General features: G+C 49.5%; 1 protein-coding gene across 2 annotated transcripts in view; it reads left to right on the plus strand.

Moving 5' to 3' along the window:
- The window catches only part of LOC149365030 (alkaline phosphatase-like), a 44,864-nt gene that overhangs the window by 12,181 nt on the left and 11,040 nt on the right, over window positions 1-21,643 (plus strand). For both annotated transcript variants that reach the window (XM_089575106.1, XM_089575105.1), the window contains exons 2-5: window positions 18,278-18,558; window positions 18,926-19,100; window positions 19,882-20,054; window positions 21,180-21,354. In XM_089575106.1, the coding sequence (XP_089431232.1) occupies window positions 18,278-18,558; window positions 18,926-19,100; window positions 19,882-20,054; window positions 21,180-21,354 (804 nt within the window). The remainder of the gene's footprint in view (window positions 1-18,277; window positions 18,559-18,925; window positions 19,101-19,881; window positions 20,055-21,179; window positions 21,355-21,643) is intronic.

Genomic DNA, 21,643 nt, shown 5'->3' on the forward strand with positions numbered 1-21,643 from the left:
AAATGGGCACTTGTGTAAAATGGCAATGCACGAGACCAAGTCAAGCTTGCTAAAAAGTTCCCCGCGTAGACATTTCGTCAGCCATTCACCGCGCCGCACTTTCTACGCGTTCCTGTATCGCAGGTAAATAGCGATAAAAAAGTGCAGGCAAGATATCTGAGGCTTTTGTTGTACGTACTGAGGGCACGTGCATTTCTTACCCGAAGAGAACTTGCTACAGCTTCTGAGAGTGAAGTTTTCATCTGTCTTTTTTATTGTACTTGGGTATTTATTCCTTCAAGTCTGTTTCAGTACAAGTGATCACGAGATCAGCGCATTGCTTCTGTTCTGCTTTTCCGCCCCTGCGTCGTTTCTTTAGTGACGCTAGGTCTGCACCTATCGTGCATGGTCAAATGTTTAGGGGAATCCCCCAAGGTGGAGTAGATTTGTAATAAGGAAGTAATTGCTCATTGACGTCCACGCAGACGTCAATGAGCAATTACTTCCTTATTGCCTATCGTGCATCTTTATTTTCACAAACCAGAGCTTAAACGAAGCCGGAATTAGGCGTTTTGCTTTCGCTCTAATGCTTAGTATTTCGCAGGAGATGAGTATAGTGGCGAAAAGAAGGAGCCGCTTGCAAAACACGGCTGCAAAAAAATTGTTCTGCTCTTGGCGATATCAGGCAGTGTATTCTAATTAAAGCACCGACCGATAACTTTGGAACGTCTTTAAAAGAAAGGGGCCCCCACCTCACGGCCTTCAATTGTACACATATTTGGTGTTTTATGTCGCCCATCTTCTTTCGGGAACCACCGCTTACCCGTAACTTGACGGCTCACCATGCATACCAAGGAGACTGCTTTCAAAAGGAATTCGGCTATAAAAATACTGGATGAAAAAAATGAATATATTTTTTATACTGAAGTCTGCCACCGTCGGTGCAAACGTGTTCAAGGTTGCAGCGCACGTTACCTGCGGGTTTCACTCTCAGATGTGGTGGGTAGCTGCCTTTTACAGAATTGAATAATTGTCAATGCTGTCGCGAAAGACATCGCGTAGGCGGCGCCCGACTGCTCTGAGAATCTCCCGCGTAGCTTTCCCAGTAGAGAGCCGTCGCCAAATCTCCTCGCCCTAAAAGAGTCTGCCGCGGTGGGAACGACTTCCGCATGACGGCGCCGGATTTCCGCGACACACAATCTTACTCGCGAAGGCCGAAGACGTACGTCATCTCGATGTCTGCATAATACGCCATCGGTATGTCCCCTGGCGCAGCAGCTCCGAGTGACGTATCGGTGCGCCGGCAGCGGCTGTGCTGTTCTACTAACGGGACAGAGATTCCTCGCCGCTTGCGCAGTTGGTTGGCAGTCCTTGCCCGTGTGTTGTTGCTGCTGCTGCTGCTGCGGCGGCGGCGGCGACGCGACCGCGTTGTTGACCCTATTCCGATCGGGTGACCCCGCCGGCGCGCCTCGCAAAGACGCCGCCGCCGCTGCTGCGCCTTGTTTTCTGCGGCTCGACAGATTGCGACGTTACGAAAGCGCTTTCTCGACGTCGTCGCACCCGGCCGAACAAAACGGTCGCGCCTACGGTCCGTCGCGAGTACCGCCAGGAAGCCGACCGTCGCCATCGCAAACGACGCGCCTTTTGTTGTTGCCTCTGAAAGGGAGAACTCCTCGGGGCCGGCGACGCACGCACAAGATGTTTGCGCGAAAGCGAACGAGGCGGTGCCCCCGGTTTTGTTTGGGAATCAAGAGGACCACACGCGCGCGCATGCTGGCGTCGCGCGGATGTATATGGGTGGCGCGCCGACCGTGAGCACACAATCAGGCTCTCGATCGGGCACCGGACGCGCTGCGCTGTCTCGCTCGGTTTGTCCTGGCTTGTGGCTGCGCGGCCTCATGTTGCAACGGTGTTACGAAGTTCTCTTGTGCTATAAGCCGTGGCTTTCTTCCTTTCTTTCTTTCCTTCTTTCTTTCTTTCCTTCTCTCTTTCTTCCTTACTTTCTTCCCTTCTTTCTGTCTCTTTCTTCCTCTTTCTTTCTGTCTCTCTCTCTCTTTTCTTCTTCCTCTTCGTTTCCTTGTTTGTTTGCGTGGTCCGTCGCTGGCGGCCCACTTCTCGTCGACAATCTATTCACCTGCAGAAGGTGTGGAGCTGCAGTCTGTGGGAGACCGCTTCATAGAATGCGACACTATACAAAAGCGCTGGCTCTTGTCGAAATCACTAATAGTGCTGCTGGTGCTGAACGTTAATGCCATTCTTGTTAACGAACCATCGGCAGTGAACGAAGGAAATGACCGTGGGTGTGAATGTCGGCAACACCTCTTCCGCCGTCGTCAGTGTCACGCCATCTGATAACGTTGATGGGCAAGCATAAAGGTGCTCTGTGCGTGTTGCAGTGGGTATCTAGCTGTACATAGTGAGATAAAATTTTAACCACCAAAGGCCTAATCATTATTAGAGGAACTTGCTCCAGCAGAGGAGAGGGCAATAGGATCGTGCATTCTCGATGTTGGACACGCCAGTGCATGCTTCACAACCGGTGCTGCGCACCACGCACTGTACGCGCCATGTGAGCGATTCGCTCGGACATGTTTTCTGATAAGATTGAAACATAGAGAACATGCCAGAAAACTCCGATAGTTGCGCCGACCATGTATCGAATGTTCGAAATGTTGAGTATATTCCAACTGCCCCGCCGCGGTGGCTCAGTGGTTACGGCGCTCGGCTGCTGACCCGAAAGACGTGGGTTCAATCCCGGCCGCGGCGGCCGAATTTCGATGAAGGCGAAATTCTAGATGCCCGTGTACTGTGCGATGTCAGTGCACGTTAAGGAACCCCAGGTGGTCGAAATGTCCGGAGCCCTTCACTACGGCGTCCCTCATAGCCTGAGTTGCTTTGGGACGTCAAACCCCAATAAAGCGATAAACCAAACCAGTATATTCCACCTCAGATGTTTTAACCCAGGAACAGTGAGGCAAACTTCGTGACTGGGAAGGTATGAAACCATTCAAAAGCTTCCTGATCCTTCAACGGGGGTAACTGCAGCAGGGATGTATTCCACAGTTTCTGGAATCGCCGTCGTCTTCACACAAGCAATAGCATGTCTGTCATGAGAGCAAGTTCAGTGGCTTCACCCTCTCCTTAATCACGTGGTTCGGATGTTTGTCCCCTGAAAATGTCGTGTGAGGTCACGTGGTCCAGGGCACAGGAACGCAGGACTCAAGAGGGCGATGACTGTTGGAGGTTGGAATTACTGCTGCAAGGGAGGAACACCTGTCCTTGTGGCTAGCGGAGAACGCTTAGAATTGGACCCTGCTAAAGTTTCTTGAAGAGAATAGGCTCCACGACCTAGTTTAGCTTATCAACAACCTCTTCTCATGCCACGTGACAAGTCTTCGAATTAAAAAAAAAACAACATACCTGGACCTCTCGTGCATTACGTTGTGACTGCGCCAAGGAACAAGCGAACCCCACGCTGGTGCAGGATTTTCGTTTTAATGCGGTCGTTTTATCGGAGTGGTTACTGACCGCGGACGGCTTAATTATCAGTACTAGAGAAGCGCCGTTAGTGCTATTTTCAGAAATTCTACGTTATGTTTTCGTTTAGCAAGGCTATTTAGATTACGCCTGGAAGCGTAAAGCTTGTTGCTGGGCTCGTTGGCGCTGCAAGCTCGGATGATTTTTTGAACAGGCGCGTGGAAAACGAAAATACGAGGAGGAATTAACCACTTTAGTTTGGATGCATACTAAACATCCAGGTGCCATAGTTAGCTCTTGTGACCATCTTATGGTTATCGTTCCTCTTCTTTTCGCCATGTCCCTGCCGCACAAATAATTTTCGTACTAGAATAGTCATGCTGCAGTGCATGGCGAATTTATCGTTGTGTACGAGCAGTGATCGTGATCATGACAGCTGCAGGTAAAAAGCGCGTGACAACGTCACAAGGATTTCTGCTCTTGTTAGAAACACAGCAAAGCAAAAAGTAATGGCTGTCCGTCTGCGCCAACGTTGTCTGCGCTAAGCGGAAGTGGCACTTCACGGACAGTGGACACAATTGGGTCGCTGCACAAGGGCACAAAGAAAGAGCCAGGGGAACCGGTAATCGCGAGAAAGTTTTGGGACACGTTTTGTTGGCTTCGCCGTCTCGTGGCTGCTCACTGGAGCATGTCGGCTTCACTCAAACGTGGAAGGCTCCTGGAAGGCTTTCAATGGCCGGCGATTGCGATTTGACAGTCAATTGTACCGTGGTTCAGGGTGTATAGGTGGGTGAATAGTGGAATGTGGTTTTCTGTGGTATGCTCTTGTTGTAGTTGGCTTATTTTGGAATGTACTGTGGCTTAATTCGCTGTTTTCTTTTTTTCTTCGGGACTGCAGGTGTACATGCGCGGATACGGACGCTCTCAAAATTTACTAAAACTATGGCGGCCATTTTGTCAGGTTAGGCACAAACTGTCAACCGCGGCGGGGGTCAATTACTTTGATAACAATAACGATGGTAGTTGTGTAGCTTGTTGCCTAAATTTTGCCAACTGACTTCTTAATTAAAACAGTCTTGTGGCTAGTTCCAGTGATGAGTACGCAGCCCCGGACAAGACGACGCCATTTTAGCTTTTGAAACGCAGGAAAAGTCGTTCTCTAAAGTCCTGTTCTGCGAGGAAATCCCCTGCTTGTTTCTGCACAATACCAAACTGACATCCGCCTTGGTTGTCAGTTTGTTCGTGAAAGCACTTTCTGAAATTACTAAAAAAATTGTGGATGAAGTAGAATTCTACTTTATCCACATTATTTTTACGAATTTTTTAAAAAATGCACGGTGAAACACTCGGTATAGCACACAATCGTGTGTGCGTGTGTTTGAAACTTCATATCTGACTCTAGGAGTTTCACATCTGTCAAAGTAGCAGGAATAACCACAGCTCATTTTTTACTCAAGTGCACATTGCTCTCGAAAGAAAGAGAAAACACTGGGCGCATGCAAACAATTGCAAACATCGTTCTACGCAGTTGTATGTTGTAACTACCGTAAAGCGAAGACGCACGCTGAGGTCACTCGACTATAGTTCACTTACGCTGTTTTAAAACTGCGCTTGCTGATGTCTAGTTTCTTAGTGTTTCGTAGCGTATTTTCATCCCACCTCATAGAATAAACAGGCTATAAACAGGATCTTCTCCGATGAAGTGTGCAATAACTTTCGCGAGAACGCCGACACGTAGGGGGCAAATGCGTCACGGGGTTACGCGCTAAAGGCGGCTTTTTGTTTTAACCTATCCGCTTACCCAGCCAAGCACGCGAAGCGAAACCGAACAGCTGCTGACACAGTGCGGCGGGCAGGGTTTCGCAGGCGCTTGTTTGTTCGCTTAGCGCCTCGCCCATGCTCGTGGCACCCCGCACGTAAGCACGCCGCTGCCTGCTACACTGGTAACACGCGTATTCCGCGGCCGTACGAGGAACAGCAGTCTGCGAGAAGCCACGCAGCAATGCAGAAACGCTCGCCAACGCGACGCGAAGCGTGGCGGAACCCGTGGTGTTTCTCGTTCACCGTCCACTTCACCTCGCACAGAGTTGGTTCATGGTGAAAGTAACATGAAGACGGCGCGAGCAAAGGGGACAGAAAAGACACACTGGTCCTGTCGTTTGTGTCTCTTCTGTCCCCGGTGGTCGCGCCGTCTTCATATTACTTTCACAGCGAGAACGTGCGTGACAAGGTATGCGCTTTTCAACAGACTGAATGTACACGTAATCGTAATTCTAGAAACAGAACAGTAAAAGAGCTGTTGACTGCTAGCCACACAAACTGTTAGTCTCGCAGAGTGGGCCGGCCGTTTCTGTGCCCCAGCGACGCCTATTCAAAGAAACGCAATGCCAAGAGTGATAGAAAACGACATACGAATGAAAATGAAAATACACTGACAAATGACTGTTTCAGGTACATTTTCAAGATGACGAATTGCTTCCGCCATATTTACCTATTTTGTTTCTTTTGTTTTATGCGCTTTGTTCTTGCCACGTATGTCACGGCTGGTGCCCAGTACTCCTCTTTACTCATAATACATGGTAGTTCCGGTACCTGTCCTGTCGGTTGTCTCGTTTCTTTTTTTTTTGTTGTCTATTCGCGCAGACTCACTCCGCAAAGCTGTAAGTACGCATACAAAATTAGAAAAAAAAAAGTCAGAAAACAATACGACAAAAAATCAGCTGGTCACATTTTCACCCCAGGTGGTTGATGAGACGCGGGTAAACGCGGTAAAAGTGAAAACGTGCACGATTTTGTTTGTGCGGTGTACGTTATTTACTTTGTGGTAACATCATGCATCGCTTTCCAGAAGTGGTGATACATATATAAAAGGAGCGATACTTTTTGTGTTGAGTAAAACGTGCCGCTTCGAGCTACTACTTGGGCTACTACTTGTATAGCCTCCCGCCACACACGCACACGCACACGCACACGCGCGCGCGCGCGCGCACACACACACACACACACACACACACACACACACACACACGCACACGCACACGCACACGCACACGCGCACGCGCACGCGCACGCGCACGCGCACGCGCACGCGCACACGCGCACGCGCACGCGCACGCGCACGCGCACGCGCACGCGCACGCGCACGCGCACACGCACACGCGCACGCGCACACGCACACGCACACGCACGCACACACACACACACTTATTTTTTAAAACAAGAGTTTCGAAAGCTAATTTAATTTTAGTAACACATTTGTCATGTGGTGCATACGTCTGACTACCCCGTTTTATACGACGTCCTTTCTAGTTCAAGTAGCCTTCGTTTCTAGTAGCCTTCGGCGACCTTGAAATGAATGCGCACTTCCATGAATACGCGGCGAGCACCGAGCCAGCAGCGGGTCGAGCCTCCGCAGCAGCCGACGCGCAGTCTTTTCCGTCTTCCTCCAGAGCTACTCGTGTTTTATTAATACGTCTCTGTTCACTCTTAAACACTTCCTCGATCCAATGGAGCGAACGGGAGCGTACGTTATTGGAGCACGCGTAACATGCACGCGGCACTATTTGCATAGCTCGTAGCGCGCTTCAGCATACTCGACGGGCGTCTGCATTTCCAGGTTGGCGCGACGAAATGGGCGTGCCGCGATACGGGGGCGACTTTGCTTCATATTTGCGCTCCGGTCGACTGACGCCCGTTCACTGCTCTTGGATCGAAATCGGGGATCTGGGCGATCTTATCGAGTTTGTCCCATTTTCTCGCTCGGCGTCTGCTTCCATGCTTCTATTGTGGCCGCGGAAAAGCTCAAGGGCCTTCCATTACGTCGTTTTCACCCCGCTGTGGGAGTATAGAGCTATAGACGAGATGTTGATTAGCTCAACCTGCGCGATCCAGCCGGCTACCATTGTGTTTATTCCTCGTCGTTCTCGAGGCGTTTTTTACTTTTCCGGTCCCGTCTACTTGCAGACACGTACAAGCGCAAAAAAACACGGACAAAGAAGAGACTTGGACAACACGAGCGCTCGTGTTGTCCAAGTCTCTTCTCTGTCCGTGTTTTTTTGCGCTTGTACGTGTCTGCTATGAACCAACTAGCCCAAAAGTCTGTGCTCCCGTCTACTTGGAGCGGAAAAAGAGGGGCATATTTTTTGTCACTGAGAAGTGGTTTAGGCATAATGGGAACTGTGCAGAGGCAGAACGCTCGGCATCTGGTGATCGCAACGGAATCCGTTCAATGAAAGCGTATGCAGATACATTAATTCGCTCATTAGAAGAAAAGATTGGCTCTTCCTGTCGCGTCGTTTTCTCTTCTGACTTGCAGGATTACGCAGAATTAGAATAGAATTAGTGGCAAAATATCCGTATAACAGAAATATTTGCAACAGTATGATCGGCAGCACGCTGTACTAGCGTTATTGGCTGGTCCCGCGCTGCCTAGGTGTCCCCACTTGACTGCGACGGGCACAGTCTTAGGAGTAGAAAGGGTATGTCGGATCACATTACTCTGGATCGCATGGCTCTGGTATTGTCACAACATGCGGCACATGAGCTCATTACCACCGATGGCGTTTGGACGAGGCCCTGGTGTAAATTTGGACAGATGGCGTTCGAGAACATTGACATCAGGTGTCACTACTACTGGTCCTGCACACATTTTCAAGACGGGTACAATGGTTATTCAAGCATTGCTGTGTTCCCCGCCAGGAAAAACATGTCTGGAGCTAAGGGCAGATCCCACTCGTAGGTGCGGAAAGGGTCAGCCGGACGGCAAACAGGTTCATTTACAGCCACTCATAAACAGTATATATGATAAAAGCTTCTTGTATAAAAAACTTTTGCAACCTATTCTCTCCCGAGTCTCCGTAATCCCGCAAGTCCAAAGATGCGATTACGACGATGGAAAGAAGAGCCGATCTTTAACTGTTCAGCAGAAGTCGAATTGCCACGGTGTCCTGTACAACGCTGTACAACACTTTTTAAAAGATAATGAAATTTTCACAGGAGTTACATACAACACAAGAAAAGCAAAGGCCACAAAGTGGAAATATGCACCAATGAAAAAAATTGGAGGGCACACTTAAGCAGCTCACTGGGTTGTGAGCAAACTTACCACCGTGGAAGGTGGCAGTTAAATTAATGATTGGTCGCGAGAGTTGCTCGGGAAGAGCAACCTGGGTCGCACAAGCCCCACCGGTGGCAGCACCTGCCACCGCAGCGTAGTGGAGCATCGCTCAATCGCTGCACCACTGCTCCAGGGATCTACGAAAATAAAGTTGAGGATGACCAGTTGCGCATACATAGGCGTTAACCCATTACTGCTATTGCGTCATATACCCGTAAGCCGGAGCCTAAGTTGCTTTGCTACCGCACTGCGTGGTTTTGGTGTTCCAACAACAGCAAAAAAATCATCGCATCGACTTCAGCGTTTAAATCGCATTTATTTTGATGTAAAGCTTGTACTCATGGATCGCTACAGACACGAGCGTAGATTATAATTTTTATTTGTTGAATTTTTGGCTTACAGTGCAAGAGTAATCCACGGGGCTGCAGGCAAAAGGCGTTACGAAACACCTAAGGCCTGTCCTCCTAAAAAGAAAAATTCCAAGCGTCTGACAGCGGCAGCTTTTAACAAAAAGAAAGACTAGAATGTCAAACAACACTGGACACAATAATAATAATAATAATAATAATAAAACCAAAAAATTTCCGTACATGATGGTGCAGTGCGATCACAACAGCATACGAAACAATAGGCAGTGTTAAAAAAACTAGCATGCTATGCACGACTCGTTTAAACATGCAGTCACTTTGAGTCTCCAACACCATGGTGAGTAGCTTAATTTTAGTTAGACTTCCAAACAAAATTAAGACACTTTTTAAAGCAATTTTTGTTGTGAGTATACTACTTATTTTGCTTGCTTATCTCGGTTACAGCTCATCATCACGGAGATTAGTGGATAATAGGAAACTATAATCGCGTCCGCATTGATGGCAATTGCACTTGCCGTCGGCGAATGAACGGCCAAAACAGTCGTTGTACGCCTTTCGTAAGTTATTTCATCATGGCGCAGAATTTGGCTTTGTATACTGCTGGAGGTAGACCGAGATGGACAGTCTGGATACCATTGAGACGGAGCATAAATATCACAAGTTTAAGAATAACTACCCTGTTGACATGACTATGACATTCAACTAATAATAACGAGCACCCTTTGGAAAGCTCTTGCACAAAATCTCAAGGTAGAGAATCTGATGTTCATGATCTTGAGAAGAAAATGAAGTAGTAAGAAGAAAAACTTTGCATTCTTAGAATTGCTTCGGCATGTTGGAAGCTGAAATAAGGCCACGTTTTCCTCTCTTTCAGCGAAGGATACTGCGGCTAACCACATGACGTTGGTTGTCCATGCATAACCCGTTCAGGCCGGTCTCCAAGACATGGACAACTTTTCAGCCGTGTGCTGCCTCGCAGTTGCACTATGCAGTTGCACTGCCTCGCAGTTGCAGTTGCACACACTATGCTTGGGCTCAGAACAAAGCTAATGAATCCGTGTGCTTCCTGCACTGATACGCGTTCCGAGAACAGCAAGAGACGAGCAGAGTGGCCGTTCCTATGCTTTCCTCTTTCTGCCTGGTCGAACAAAATGATGCAATTTCTCTCAACCACAAAGTACCACATCTTCCGGTTTCGCCTCCTGGCCCGTCTCTAAGCTGTTTACACTGCGCTTGTTGTTCAAAAACATCTCATAATGAATCCTAAAAGGTAACGCACGTACGCACAGCTGTTATTAATTGAGCCACACAACATTTTTTATTTAACGGCGTAGCCGCTCAGCCATCGCAACGGGAGCGATAGCGAGGCGTCATCAATTGCTCAACCGTTTCTTTTTTCAGACGTCAGCAGCATCACTATGCAGGCAAATCGCTCGATGTGATAGCTAGAACGCCAGCCTCTCTGGCGATGAACAAAAAAAAAAAAATCCTCAAGGAGAGGACGGCATCACTTTGCGATACTCTTGATAGCCACTCAAAATGAGAGAATGTAACGAGAGAGAGAGAGAGAGAGAGAAACGTTTTTCCAACAAAAAGGCAGCGCAACCTTTCAGCCAACTTACTGGTTCCAGACAAGAGTTTCATTAATGTGATTCAAAGGGCGTATATGAAGTCTGAAAATTGCTGGCATTGTCAACGCAGGGGGGACACAATTTTAACGAAGGGGCAAACAAGACCAAGGACAGCCACCGTGGCGGCAGTCTAAAGAAAGACATTCTTTTGCTGCAAGGAGAAAGTGCAGATAATATCTCCCCAGCACAGCGCGGGTGTCAAGAAGGGCGTCCTCTTGGCGCGCTGACCTTGTTAGCATCTATGGCGGAGCCGCCTGACGGGGCATTATCAGATCCACGGCTTCTTGCGAAGCCAACAAGGACAACGGTATCAGACGGCTCGTTCTAAGACCAGCTTCGAGGACCGCGTGGACGCAGGGCTTGAACTCCGGTTCTCCGTTAAAACGGGTTCGTGTCCTGTTGTGCAGACCACTCTACGAATTAACGATGGGGCAAGTCAGGTATTGGCAAAGAAGGCCAGAACAGGCTTCGCACTGACCCCGAACGTCACCATTGGATGGAGAAAGAACAGGCAGCACACATAAGCAACGACATGTCCCAAACGCGGTGATAACACAGTCACCATATCTGGAAGTGCCTAGCCTTCGAAAACTTCAGACATCGTCATATGCAAGACTTTGCTTAGTGGAAGAAAAACCTGTAACATTGTTTGAACTTTAATGCGATAATATTAGATCTCGCGTCACACCAAAACCGCTTCGCCGTATGTGCAGCCGCCGTGGTGGCCCAGTGGTTATAACGCTCAGCTGTTGTCCCGAAAGACGCGGGCTCGATTCTGGCCGTAGCGGTCGCATTTCGATGCAGGCGAAATGCTAGAGGCCCGTGTACTGTGCGGTGTCAGTGCAAGTTAAAGAACCCCAGGTGGTCGAAATTTCCAGAGCCCTTCACTATACGGCGTCCTTCATAGCCTGAGTCGCTTTGGAACTTTAAAGCCCTATAAACCATAAACCGAAACCCTTGGTCAGATGTTGGGAAATTCCCTGGTTCCGAAATGGGACACTAGTTGGCCTATCCCCTACATTTAAGATGGCGAAGAAATCCGGACAAGGGCAGGTTATGGCTAGAAAAATTGTATATAACGGCAGCACGGTGGCGCGAGCGCCATTCGAAAGCCGCTCTCGGTCGAGAGAGGACGTGTCGCAGCGAGTTCAAGTCAGTTTGAACTCAAAGGATTGCTCAACTGGTCCCATAGTTCGTTTTTTTTTTTTTCATGGAGGTGTCACTCAGCCATTAAAGTGAGGGTCGGATATGCCCGCGATCAGAGCGCTCGCCGCCCTCGTTTTCTCCTGGAAACTGGCAGAGTAAGCTGTTAACTTTTTCATCGCACCCCGTAACACAGGATTGCGCATGCAAGCCCAGTGCACGCATAACAACGGAACCACGTAACGTATATTACGCGTTGTGCCGGCGATACGGATCTGGGCTGCACGCCCTTCGGCGCTGTTCCGGAAATCCGGAGATATTATGCGCGCTCCTTAAGAGCCGAGGCAGTATTGCACTCAATATGCGTTGTGTCAAGCAGGCTCTGAAGGAAGCGGGCCACCACACGCACTGGCCCTTATTATTTGTCATGGACGCTGGCGTTGCTTCGAGCAAGTTATTGGCGCACTTTGACGGGGAATGAAAGTGAAGGCGCGTGCTCAGTCGGAGGCGACAAAGGCGCTGCCGGTGTCTGTATGCGGCGGGGCCCGCGTGGCTGCCTTCCCGCTTGCCAGCGCTGCGGCGCACGTGGCCGCGAGCGTAGAATGTCAGCGACGCGCAGCCGAGCGTGCACGCCGAGGCTGGCGTTGACCGACATTCGAGCTCGTTCTCGCCCAGCTTATTACGAGCGACTTTCTCCGCCGGCGACGGGAGAGTGCAATTTCGCCGTTGGCTGCGCACGAGTGTGTTTACCCCTTCTCTCTCGTTCTGCGTGTCGCGTTAATTTTATTGAAGCGGGGCCCCGTGCGATTCACGCCAGTTTGGCGGGGAGCGAGACGAGGCATCCGGGCTGTCGGCGGGTACTGAGGGTGGTCGGAATTTTATGCATAGACCGCGAGGTGAACGCCGATGGACTTCCGTTGTTGTGCTTTTTGTTGGATCAACTGCTAGGTAGTGCGCTTGCGACTGCGTCATAACAGGACCAAGCAAGAAAATATAAGGCAAAGAATAAAAATAAAGATACGTGGTTTGGTTTGGTTTGGTTTATGGGGTTTAACGCCCAAAGCGACTCAGGCTATGAGAGACGCCGTAGTGGAGGGCTCCGGAAATTTCGACCACCTGGGGTTCTTTAACGTGCACTGACATCGCACAGTACAGGGGCCTCTAGAATTTCTCCTCCAAAGAAATTCTAGCCGCCGCGGCCGGGATCGAACCCGCGTCTTTTGGGACAGCAGCCGAGCACCATAACCGCTGAGCCACCGCGGCGTATTGCCCTTGGCATCAAGGGGACTCCGGATGAGGTAAAAAAAAAGAAACAAATAATCACTGTAATGGTAATGTGGTAAAACGGATTTCAACGACACTCAGGGTGATGCGAAATGCCAACGATGAGGGCCGGTGCTGTTCTCCTCATTGGTGGTGAAGGGTGGTGCACGAGGACGGCGGCGACGGCGGAATTTCGCCGCATAAGCCATGCTGAGTTACCCGCGCGAAAGGAAACTCGGCACAAGCCGGAATTAATCAGATGCATTTCTTCCGTTGAAACACCGTCCATCTTGTATATTTGCACCATTACGACAGATTTTTTGCCTTTCTTCAATCTGCCATATCTTGGACTCGCTACACTTTCCTCACGTCGTCGGATTGAGTGTTTGAACTTCTTGCACACGTTAATTTATTCAGCGAGACTTGAGACACGGGACAACTGCCTACATTTTTTAAGTTATCATTATTAAGGAGCTACCACGAACTAAACATTTAACCTTTTAGCCCTTGTACTGGCTTGTCCAAATAATATTTTTTCCCCGACCGCTATAAAAATTTGGAACTCCCTTCCTTGCCCTTGTCGTGTTCTGCTTTCGAAGTAATATTTATACTCTGCGATTTGTAGCTGACATGTTTTTACTGTGCACTTTTTTTCGCTTTCTTTATCTCATATGCTGCTGATTGCTGCCATTTGTGTGGGTATTTTTTTATCCCCTCCTGCCATAGCCTCAAGCGAGATGTAAAATTATGTAAAATAAATGGGCCACTTTCATGTCGTTAAATGGCGCTGTATTATTTCATTACGATCGTGCTTCAGTTCTCCAGCCAGAATAGAGTGGTAGGCTAGCCTTGACCACATCTTTTCCTCAAAGCCCTGGGATCAGTTGCCCGCTGCGAAAATCCCACTAACCGTTGCCATTCGGGTTAGTGGAAGCCGCTTTTCGATGGAGGCGATATGGGACAACGTGACTGTGCATGCACTTTATTGCGAAGTAAAGGAGCCTCAGGCGATCGAAACTATGATCCAGAACACTCCGCGACGGCACGCTCATAGCACACTTTCTTTTAGGCACCTGAAAACTAATTTACTGAAGACTCTGTGCATTTTAGAATTGACACAGAGTGAAGGCAACGATGGAAGGAGGGACAGTGCATTGAAATTTCTGCAACGCTCTACTCGCAACTAAACAGGCGCATGTACAAACTAGCTTAATTTGCCTCCTTTTGACAACCCCTTGATCTTGGACTGTACCTGTATATTCGTACTTTTGTTTTGTGTATTTGTCTGCTGTTCGCAGGATCGTTGGTAGCCAGAAACGTAAAACTGGCATAGAGCAATCCCTACTCGTATGTTAAAATTACCAAATTACTTCTGCTGCACACTCTGCAAGGTGTCCAGCCTTTTGGTGCACTTGTTAGTGTAAGTAAAAGTATTTTTCTGAGAGGTACCGCTTAGCCCTGCGCTGAGGAACGTTGTTTCTTAGATAAACGTTTCAAGGAATCAGCCCGGCACGGTGGAGTTCAATCCAAGTCAGGGCGCAATCACAGTGAGCATTCTCCCGAACGCTGTCATACGGCTGCAGAAAAAAATAAAAAAGAACTGTCACATTATGAGGGCTCTGATGGACGAAAAATTGGTCCAGGTCAGCGGCTAGAAACCTGAACCACCGCCACATCGGGGTAGTCGATCTGCCAGACTGTTTCCTGAAAAGCACTTTAGTTAAACGGATTGGAGTACTTTACTGTTCGCTTACAGATAAGCTGCTTTCAAATTCCCTCTGTCGCGTGGCAATCGTAGCCACTTTTCTTTATGCCTCAAACAAGGTCGGTTTACTTAATAGACCCGGTACAGGTGGTTCTCGTAGAATGCGTCAGTTTTTTTTTTTTTTACTGAGCTGTGAATTCGGCCTTTGATGCAGAGAATACAAGAACACTTATCGATCAAGAACTTTTGCTTTCATGGAGGACCAGCCCATTTCAAAGGACCAAGGCAGCTGGTCGCATACTCCGCCCGACCATCAAAGCGCAAATGATCCTACTGCATTCTATCGGGTCAAGCTGGAGGACTCTGATGTGCGTTTGCTAAACATGAGGCGGCTCCTCTTGCCCGACTCACTCGGCGACAGAGGGACACCGAGAGAGCAAAACCACGAGCGCGAGTTCAGCAGCAGAAACGCGGAAAGTGCTTCCCCGCTTGTCTGTCGTGCGCATTAAGGCACGACGACGCAAACTAAGTGGTCGCGGTCGTGCTGACGTTTTCCTTTTTTTTTTCTTCCTCTTTTGTGCCTCGCTGTCGCTTTAATTCGGAATTCCTTTTCTTATTCGTGTCTCGGGGACATTTTTGTCAATGACAAATTTGTGCCGCTCGCGGCAGTGCGTGCCACGGGTACAAAACATGCCCAGGCAGAACGTGCTTCTGCTTTCCTGCCTTTGGTGGTTTCCTTTTCTTTCATCTCGCAATCGCGGAAGCACTTCGTTCTTTCTTTTTCTCCTCCTTTCCATCCATAGCGACGCGCATGTATACTTTTGCGGCCGAGGAAGTAATTCTGAAACGCGGTCGCGATAACCTACCGGTTCCCGCTCGTTGCCTCCTGAGTGCGCTACGAGTGTGGTGGCGACAGGACGTGTCTCCATCTCCAAACACCGGAACGCGCGCTTGATGAAGCCTTGCGTCTTGTTGCTTGCTCAGGCGAAAATAGTTGCGCCGGCTGCGCATCAATGCACGCGATATCACGCAGGTACCGACGAGCAACAGGAACAATGACAACGACAGCAAACTGGCGATTATCGGTGGAGTACAATGAATAGGGCGTGAACATTGCGCGGATAATTATACTGTGTAATGTTTGCCTTCGAAGGGAAGGGCGGATTATTCAGACGCGTTATGGGGACGTTGCTAGGAACATGGATCATGACCGTGAACTGTTCAAGAAGTTTAGTGTAGCTGTACTGAGGGCATTAGGCAGTGAGTCAAGTGGGCTAGGACACTAGTCTTCAGTCCAATCGCCGTTAGCTATTTTTCTGCAAGCATGCAATGTTTTCTGTAGTGCCCGAGAGCGTCTGCGTCATCGGCTCAGTGCAGACCACAGCAATGTACGACCACTTTTATTCATGAACCCCGTCTTGTCGTTCTTCGATGCTCATGGCTCTCACTTGCAATGCAGCTAACGTCCCTCATTTACGCAGTACAACCGTTTCCTAGATTGCGCTAAAAATCTGTTGCGGAAGTTATATGGCGGCTCTACAGACAGAATAAAAATGAACCAAACTGAACTCAAACAACCAATGATCGGAGGCCAGGGAGGAACAAGAAAACAGTTATGACAAAGAAGGATTGAGGGTGGTTAGTAGGTTACGCTGTCCTCATTAGTGGGCTCATTAGTGGGCTCACTAACGAAGCAGCGAAAGGTAGTGAATTTACGCCTGGTTGGCGAGGTCACACGTCAGAGAAAACGGAGTGACCTCCGACGTCAATTTTGAAGCATCGCTGCTTGCCAGCCGACGGAATAGGCCGACAAGAATGCCGATAAGAGGGACGCATAGATCAACGGCACGTTTGGAAAATGGGGACTGCTACGTCCATATGAATTTTTTTTTCAAATGAGGCGTAAGTTGAGCCTTTAAATCTGAGTCCCCATTCAGGCAGCCAGTTTTCAGTTTCCTTTTTTTTTTTTCTGTAAATAACCGGCGCAGATAGCTGGCCCCCAGAAGGAAAACGATAGGCGCCTCATGAACGGCAGGACTCTTGCCTCTGTTCTCAGCAAAATATGTGACCAAGCTTGTTTTTATTAGTTGCTCTTTTGCATCCTCTTCTAAATTTAATCGCACGCTTTAATCGCGACGAGCTCGACGTCTTCCTGCTGGCAAGATTTTGTCTTTTCCTTACGGCGGGAAGAAACTGTGGCGCCCGCAGTCGCACAGAGACACCTCAGTTTTCGCCAAGCCTGCACCCTTGTCTCGGTGTTCCTGGATGCGTGGCAAGCCGTTCCGGTTGCGTCCGAAGCGTGAAACAGGACGGAACAAGCAGGTGTCTCTCGTCGCGGCACGTCTTTACCTTACGACCGGGTTAAAAACTTTTTCTTTCTTTTTTTTTCGCGTCTAAACGCCCGGAGAAACGGCACGCGGATATTCGCGAAGCGACCAAGCAGGAAAATGTTGCGGAGTAACAAGCAACAACGGTGGCCGTACAAGGTGGGGACGGTCGACTAGCGACTTTTCAGCGCTGTTGTTGATCTTTGCTTCGGAGGAAGTGTGGAAACACTGAAACACTTACGGTATTACCTGTCTATTTGCCTTTTATGCGGAACGTATTGAGACACGAACCGCTTTTTTTCCCGCGTCGTTCATAGAATGTACTGTAGCCTCCAGCGGGCCTTGACGGCTCGGCGGGTGGATCACGGGGGAAAAAAATTGGCCACTTTTTTAATTGTTTACAATAGAGAAATCTACACACGAATTGAACAGTGTTTTGCCGCGGAGATGAATATATAGCACCCCCACCGTGGTGGCTCAGTGGTTACGGCGCTCGGCTGCTGACCCGAAAGACGCGGGTTCGATCCCGGCTGCGGCGGCTGAATTTCGATGAAGGCGAAATTATAGAGGCCCGTGTGCTGTGCGATGTCAGTGCACGTTAAAGAACCCCAGGTGGTCGAAATTTCCGGAGCCCTTCACTACGGCGTCTCTCATAGCCTCAGTCGCTTTGGGACGTTAAACCCCACAAACCAAACCATGAATATATAGCAGCGTGAAATTCTCTACTGATCTGCAGTTTAACTCCAAGAAAGTGCTGCACGGAAAAGGTGCTTCAGTGTCTGTTCAAGTTCTGTGGGAGTACTATGTCTGCATTAACGTTGTATGTGAAGAAAAAGGGCAACAGTAAGACAGAACACAGGGTCAGGAAAGGTAAACACAACCGCTGATAGCGCTTGTGCGGTGCTGTGTTGATAGCGAACCAACTACCTCGAACACAAACAATTCTGCGATCACAGCACAATTTCTCCAACCAGCATGGACGCTTTTTTGTGGTTTCATACTTCTGCGGCGCCTATATATCTTTCGATCAGAGTGAAATACTTAGCAGTTGACAGTCCATCGAAGTGTCCATTGTTTGTGTCTCTCCTGTCTATGTCCCGCCGTTGAAGCTGCGCAAAAAATGCCAGTTGTTCTGGCAGGCGCAAAAATTGACTGTGATAAAGCAGTTAACCGAGCGGTAAACATTGTAATTGATTTTAATTTATCGAAATTGATTACGTAGTTAGTCGATCTATCATGTTTACTTGTTTTTTGTCTCTTCCATGCAGCGAACCCGACGGCGACGTCGTCAGAGAGTCCTCCCGTCCCCGACGGAGAGGACGATCCAGAGTTCTGGCGGCAGACGGGCCAGGACAGCGTCTCGCGCCTCCTGTCGTCGCCCGTGGTGGACGCGCCGGCGAAAAACGTGATCGTGTTCGTGGGGGACGGGATGGGCATTTCGACGGTGACTGCTTCGCGCATCTACCGCGCCCAGCAGCGGGACAGCGAGCAACCTGGCGAAGAGGGCAGCCTTTCCTTTGAGCGCTTCCCTTACACGGCGCTCCTTAAGGTATACACACGGAGTCTTGAAAGCGATGACACAGAATCGCGGATAGAGTGCCGCAGAGCTTGTAGGTTTTACCGAACTCGCATACTTTTCGCTCTTCCACGGGGCAATGAAATGAGAGCAGTAGTTCCATGCATCAAATGTTCTAGTTCATATTCCACACCCTATACTCTTCACTGAACTCTGGTTCTCCGTGCTCTTCACTACACCATTCCACTCTACACTCCCCGTTTCACTTCACTTCACTCCGCGTTTTGCTCTGCACTGCACACAACGGTTCACATGGAACTGTGAAAGACGGCGACGAGTCGTAGCCTTGGTTTACCGGAGGCACACATAGGTTTGACCTTGCTTTTTTCTCCTTGCGCAGACGTACGCGGTGGACCGGCAGGTGACGGACAGCGCGGCGTCGGCGACAGCGCTCTTTTGTGGCGCCAAGACCAAGATGGCGATGCTGGGCCTGTCGGCCAGGGCCAACGTGTCCGAGTGCGACTCGGCCGCTGGCAACGAGTTGCACTCCTTTATCAAGAGGGCCCAGGACAGGGGTAACGGTCGCACATACATACTAGACACGTCTCTGTTTCCATTCTTCGGCGTAGCGGTTTTTGGGGACAATAACCCATGCATTTCCTGTTTACGAGTCATCAGCAGTCTTCAAAAATGGTGGCACGAAAAACCAGCGCACTAGCTTGGGCTTTCTCTTGACTAAGATTCGTACCGAGCTTCCTCGCACGCACCAACATGACACTGTCTGAAGTGGTGAATCGGAGGGCAGGGAGAAACTGTCTTAAAATTGAGTTCAAACAAAGAACTCGAGAGCATGCTTCGCAGCAAGCGCGGACACTAAATGCCGCCCCCTCCCTTCCAAATCGCTGTACTTGCACCCAGTGCTTGTCTGAAGTTCGAGCTCAAAGTCGTGAAATTTTGTTGGCGGACTGGCTCACTTTGCCCCACTCAGTGTTCCCGCACCGAACAAAGAGCTCTGATTAAGCACGTCTGTACTTCCTCTGAACACCTAATGCGTGACATGACGTTTCGTGGAAAAGTTCTCTCTCGCTCTGAACGAAACGCCGCTTTTCTTGGTCTTTTCTTGCCGTTCCTTCGTTACCTGTCGAATGGGAAGCTGTGGATGTCGCCTAGAAAATGCAACGAAGGAAGGGCATGGGCCCGATTCAGAACTTTGTCCGTACGTCACGGAATTAGTCGATGTCGAAATTAGCTGCTGGCTTCCGTCAGAAAATTGCGACTGGCCAGCGCAGCACCGCTAACGAGGCCTCGACTGTTCCTCAAGTAATTTAACGGAGGGGGGCGCCCTTTTGCTTGCAGGCATGGCCACTGGCTTGGTTACCACCACGCGGGTGACGCACGCCACCCCGGCAGCCCTGTACGCGCACGCGGCTCACCGCGACTGGGAGATGGACTCCAAGATGCCCAAGCGCACACGCTGCAAGGACATCGCCCGCCAACTCGTCGAGGACGAGCCCGGAAAGAACCTTAATGTAAGCATTAGAAAGATGGGATGCGCTCATGAGACAATCCCAAGAAAGAAGACGGGACGGGCCCATTCCGTCTTCTTTCTTGTGATTGTCTCATGTGCGCATCCCATCTTTCTAAAGCAATATGAACCAACTTGCCCAACAACGCATTCTGCTTAATGTAAGCAGACGTGGTGGTACGATTCTGCCTCTGGAGCAGTAAAGATACGAGGCCTTTCTTCACGTACAGCGAGAGGCGCGCAGGGACTTCTGTACTGTGCAGACGTATGTATGGCGACCTGCTGCACTACGGTCCCGAGCACGGGTGGGATGAGCCCCTCGCCCCCGTTCCCTCGATTCACCCCTTTCACCCCAGTCCTTAAGTTATGGATCAGGGTGACTGCCCACAGCTAGTCAGTTACCGCAGTCTTCCTTTCTTCATAATTTACTCCAACCTATGGGCATCGAAACGCGGAAATTTTCAGGGGTTCATGGCGTCATATTAGTTGTTTGTTTGTGGCACCGGAAAACTGTTACTCCAGAACGCCGGAATCACATTATAATCTTGTGAGCAATCAGCATGCATATTTTCTATGTTTGCCTGGTGGCCAATGAAAATGTCCCACTTGTGGATATGAGATTCTGGTTTCTGGAGGGGGAAGAGCTCTGTAAAGCCACTGCTGCCACTTCTTCCTATAGCAGCTGAATCCGCGATTTACTGACTAAGTGTGGCACATCACCAAATACCCGAGGGGACACACAAATCTGGTCAGCTTCGCAGACGACGTTAAGTAACGGCTGAAAGAGCAGGAAGCGCATTTGTACCAGTGTGCTAGGCCCTTGGTTTGCAAACCGAGTAGGATGCGAGCAGAATGCGAGCACAGTGAAATACTCGTACTACTCGTACTTCGCATACTCTTTGGAAATTAGTTGAGGGCTGTGGGATTCCGTACTGTTCTTTGATCAACTGCATTGCGTTTTGAGGTCATTGTGGACGTTAGAAATATAGCGAAGTCTGACCGGGAGGTATCCGCCTTGTCTACAGCAGTATATAAAAGGTCATTTTAGAATTTTTACGCGCTGCTGACTCTGTTGTATCCTGTGCGTTGAAGAATTGCTTAGGATAGCCTGGTCCTGTGTTGCCCTCAGGTAATTCTGGGTGGCGGCCTGGCATACTTCAAGGACAAGCAGCGAGGTGGCGGCAAACGGAGCGATGGCCTCGATCTTGTCGACCAGTGGAAGAAGGACAAGAAGAATCGGAAGTTTGTCGGCTCTCGAGAGGAACTCTTGGCCATCGACACCAACAAGACCGAGTACCTGCTGGGTAAGGCAGCGCTGTCGAAACCCTACATAGCTGTGGTCATTACAGCGCCTACCTGCATCGGATACGGTTAAATGCGGCTTTTCCAAGCCGCCGCGGTGGCTCAGTTGTTGTGGCACTTGGCTACTGACCGGAAAGACGCGGGTTCGATCCCGGTCGCGGCGGCCGAATTTCGATGGAGACGAAATTCTAGAGGCCCGTGTACTGTGCGTTGTCAGTGCATGTTAAAGAATCCCAGGTGGTCGAAATTATCCGGAGCCCTTCGCTACGGCATCCCTCATAGCCTGAATCG

The sequence above is a fragment of the Amblyomma mixtum genome, chromosome 2, assembly GCF_055824585.1.
Source record: "Amblyomma mixtum isolate Tamu chromosome 2, ASM5582458v1, whole genome shotgun sequence".
Lineage (NCBI taxonomy): Eukaryota > Metazoa > Arthropoda > Arachnida > Ixodida > Ixodidae > Amblyomma > Amblyomma mixtum.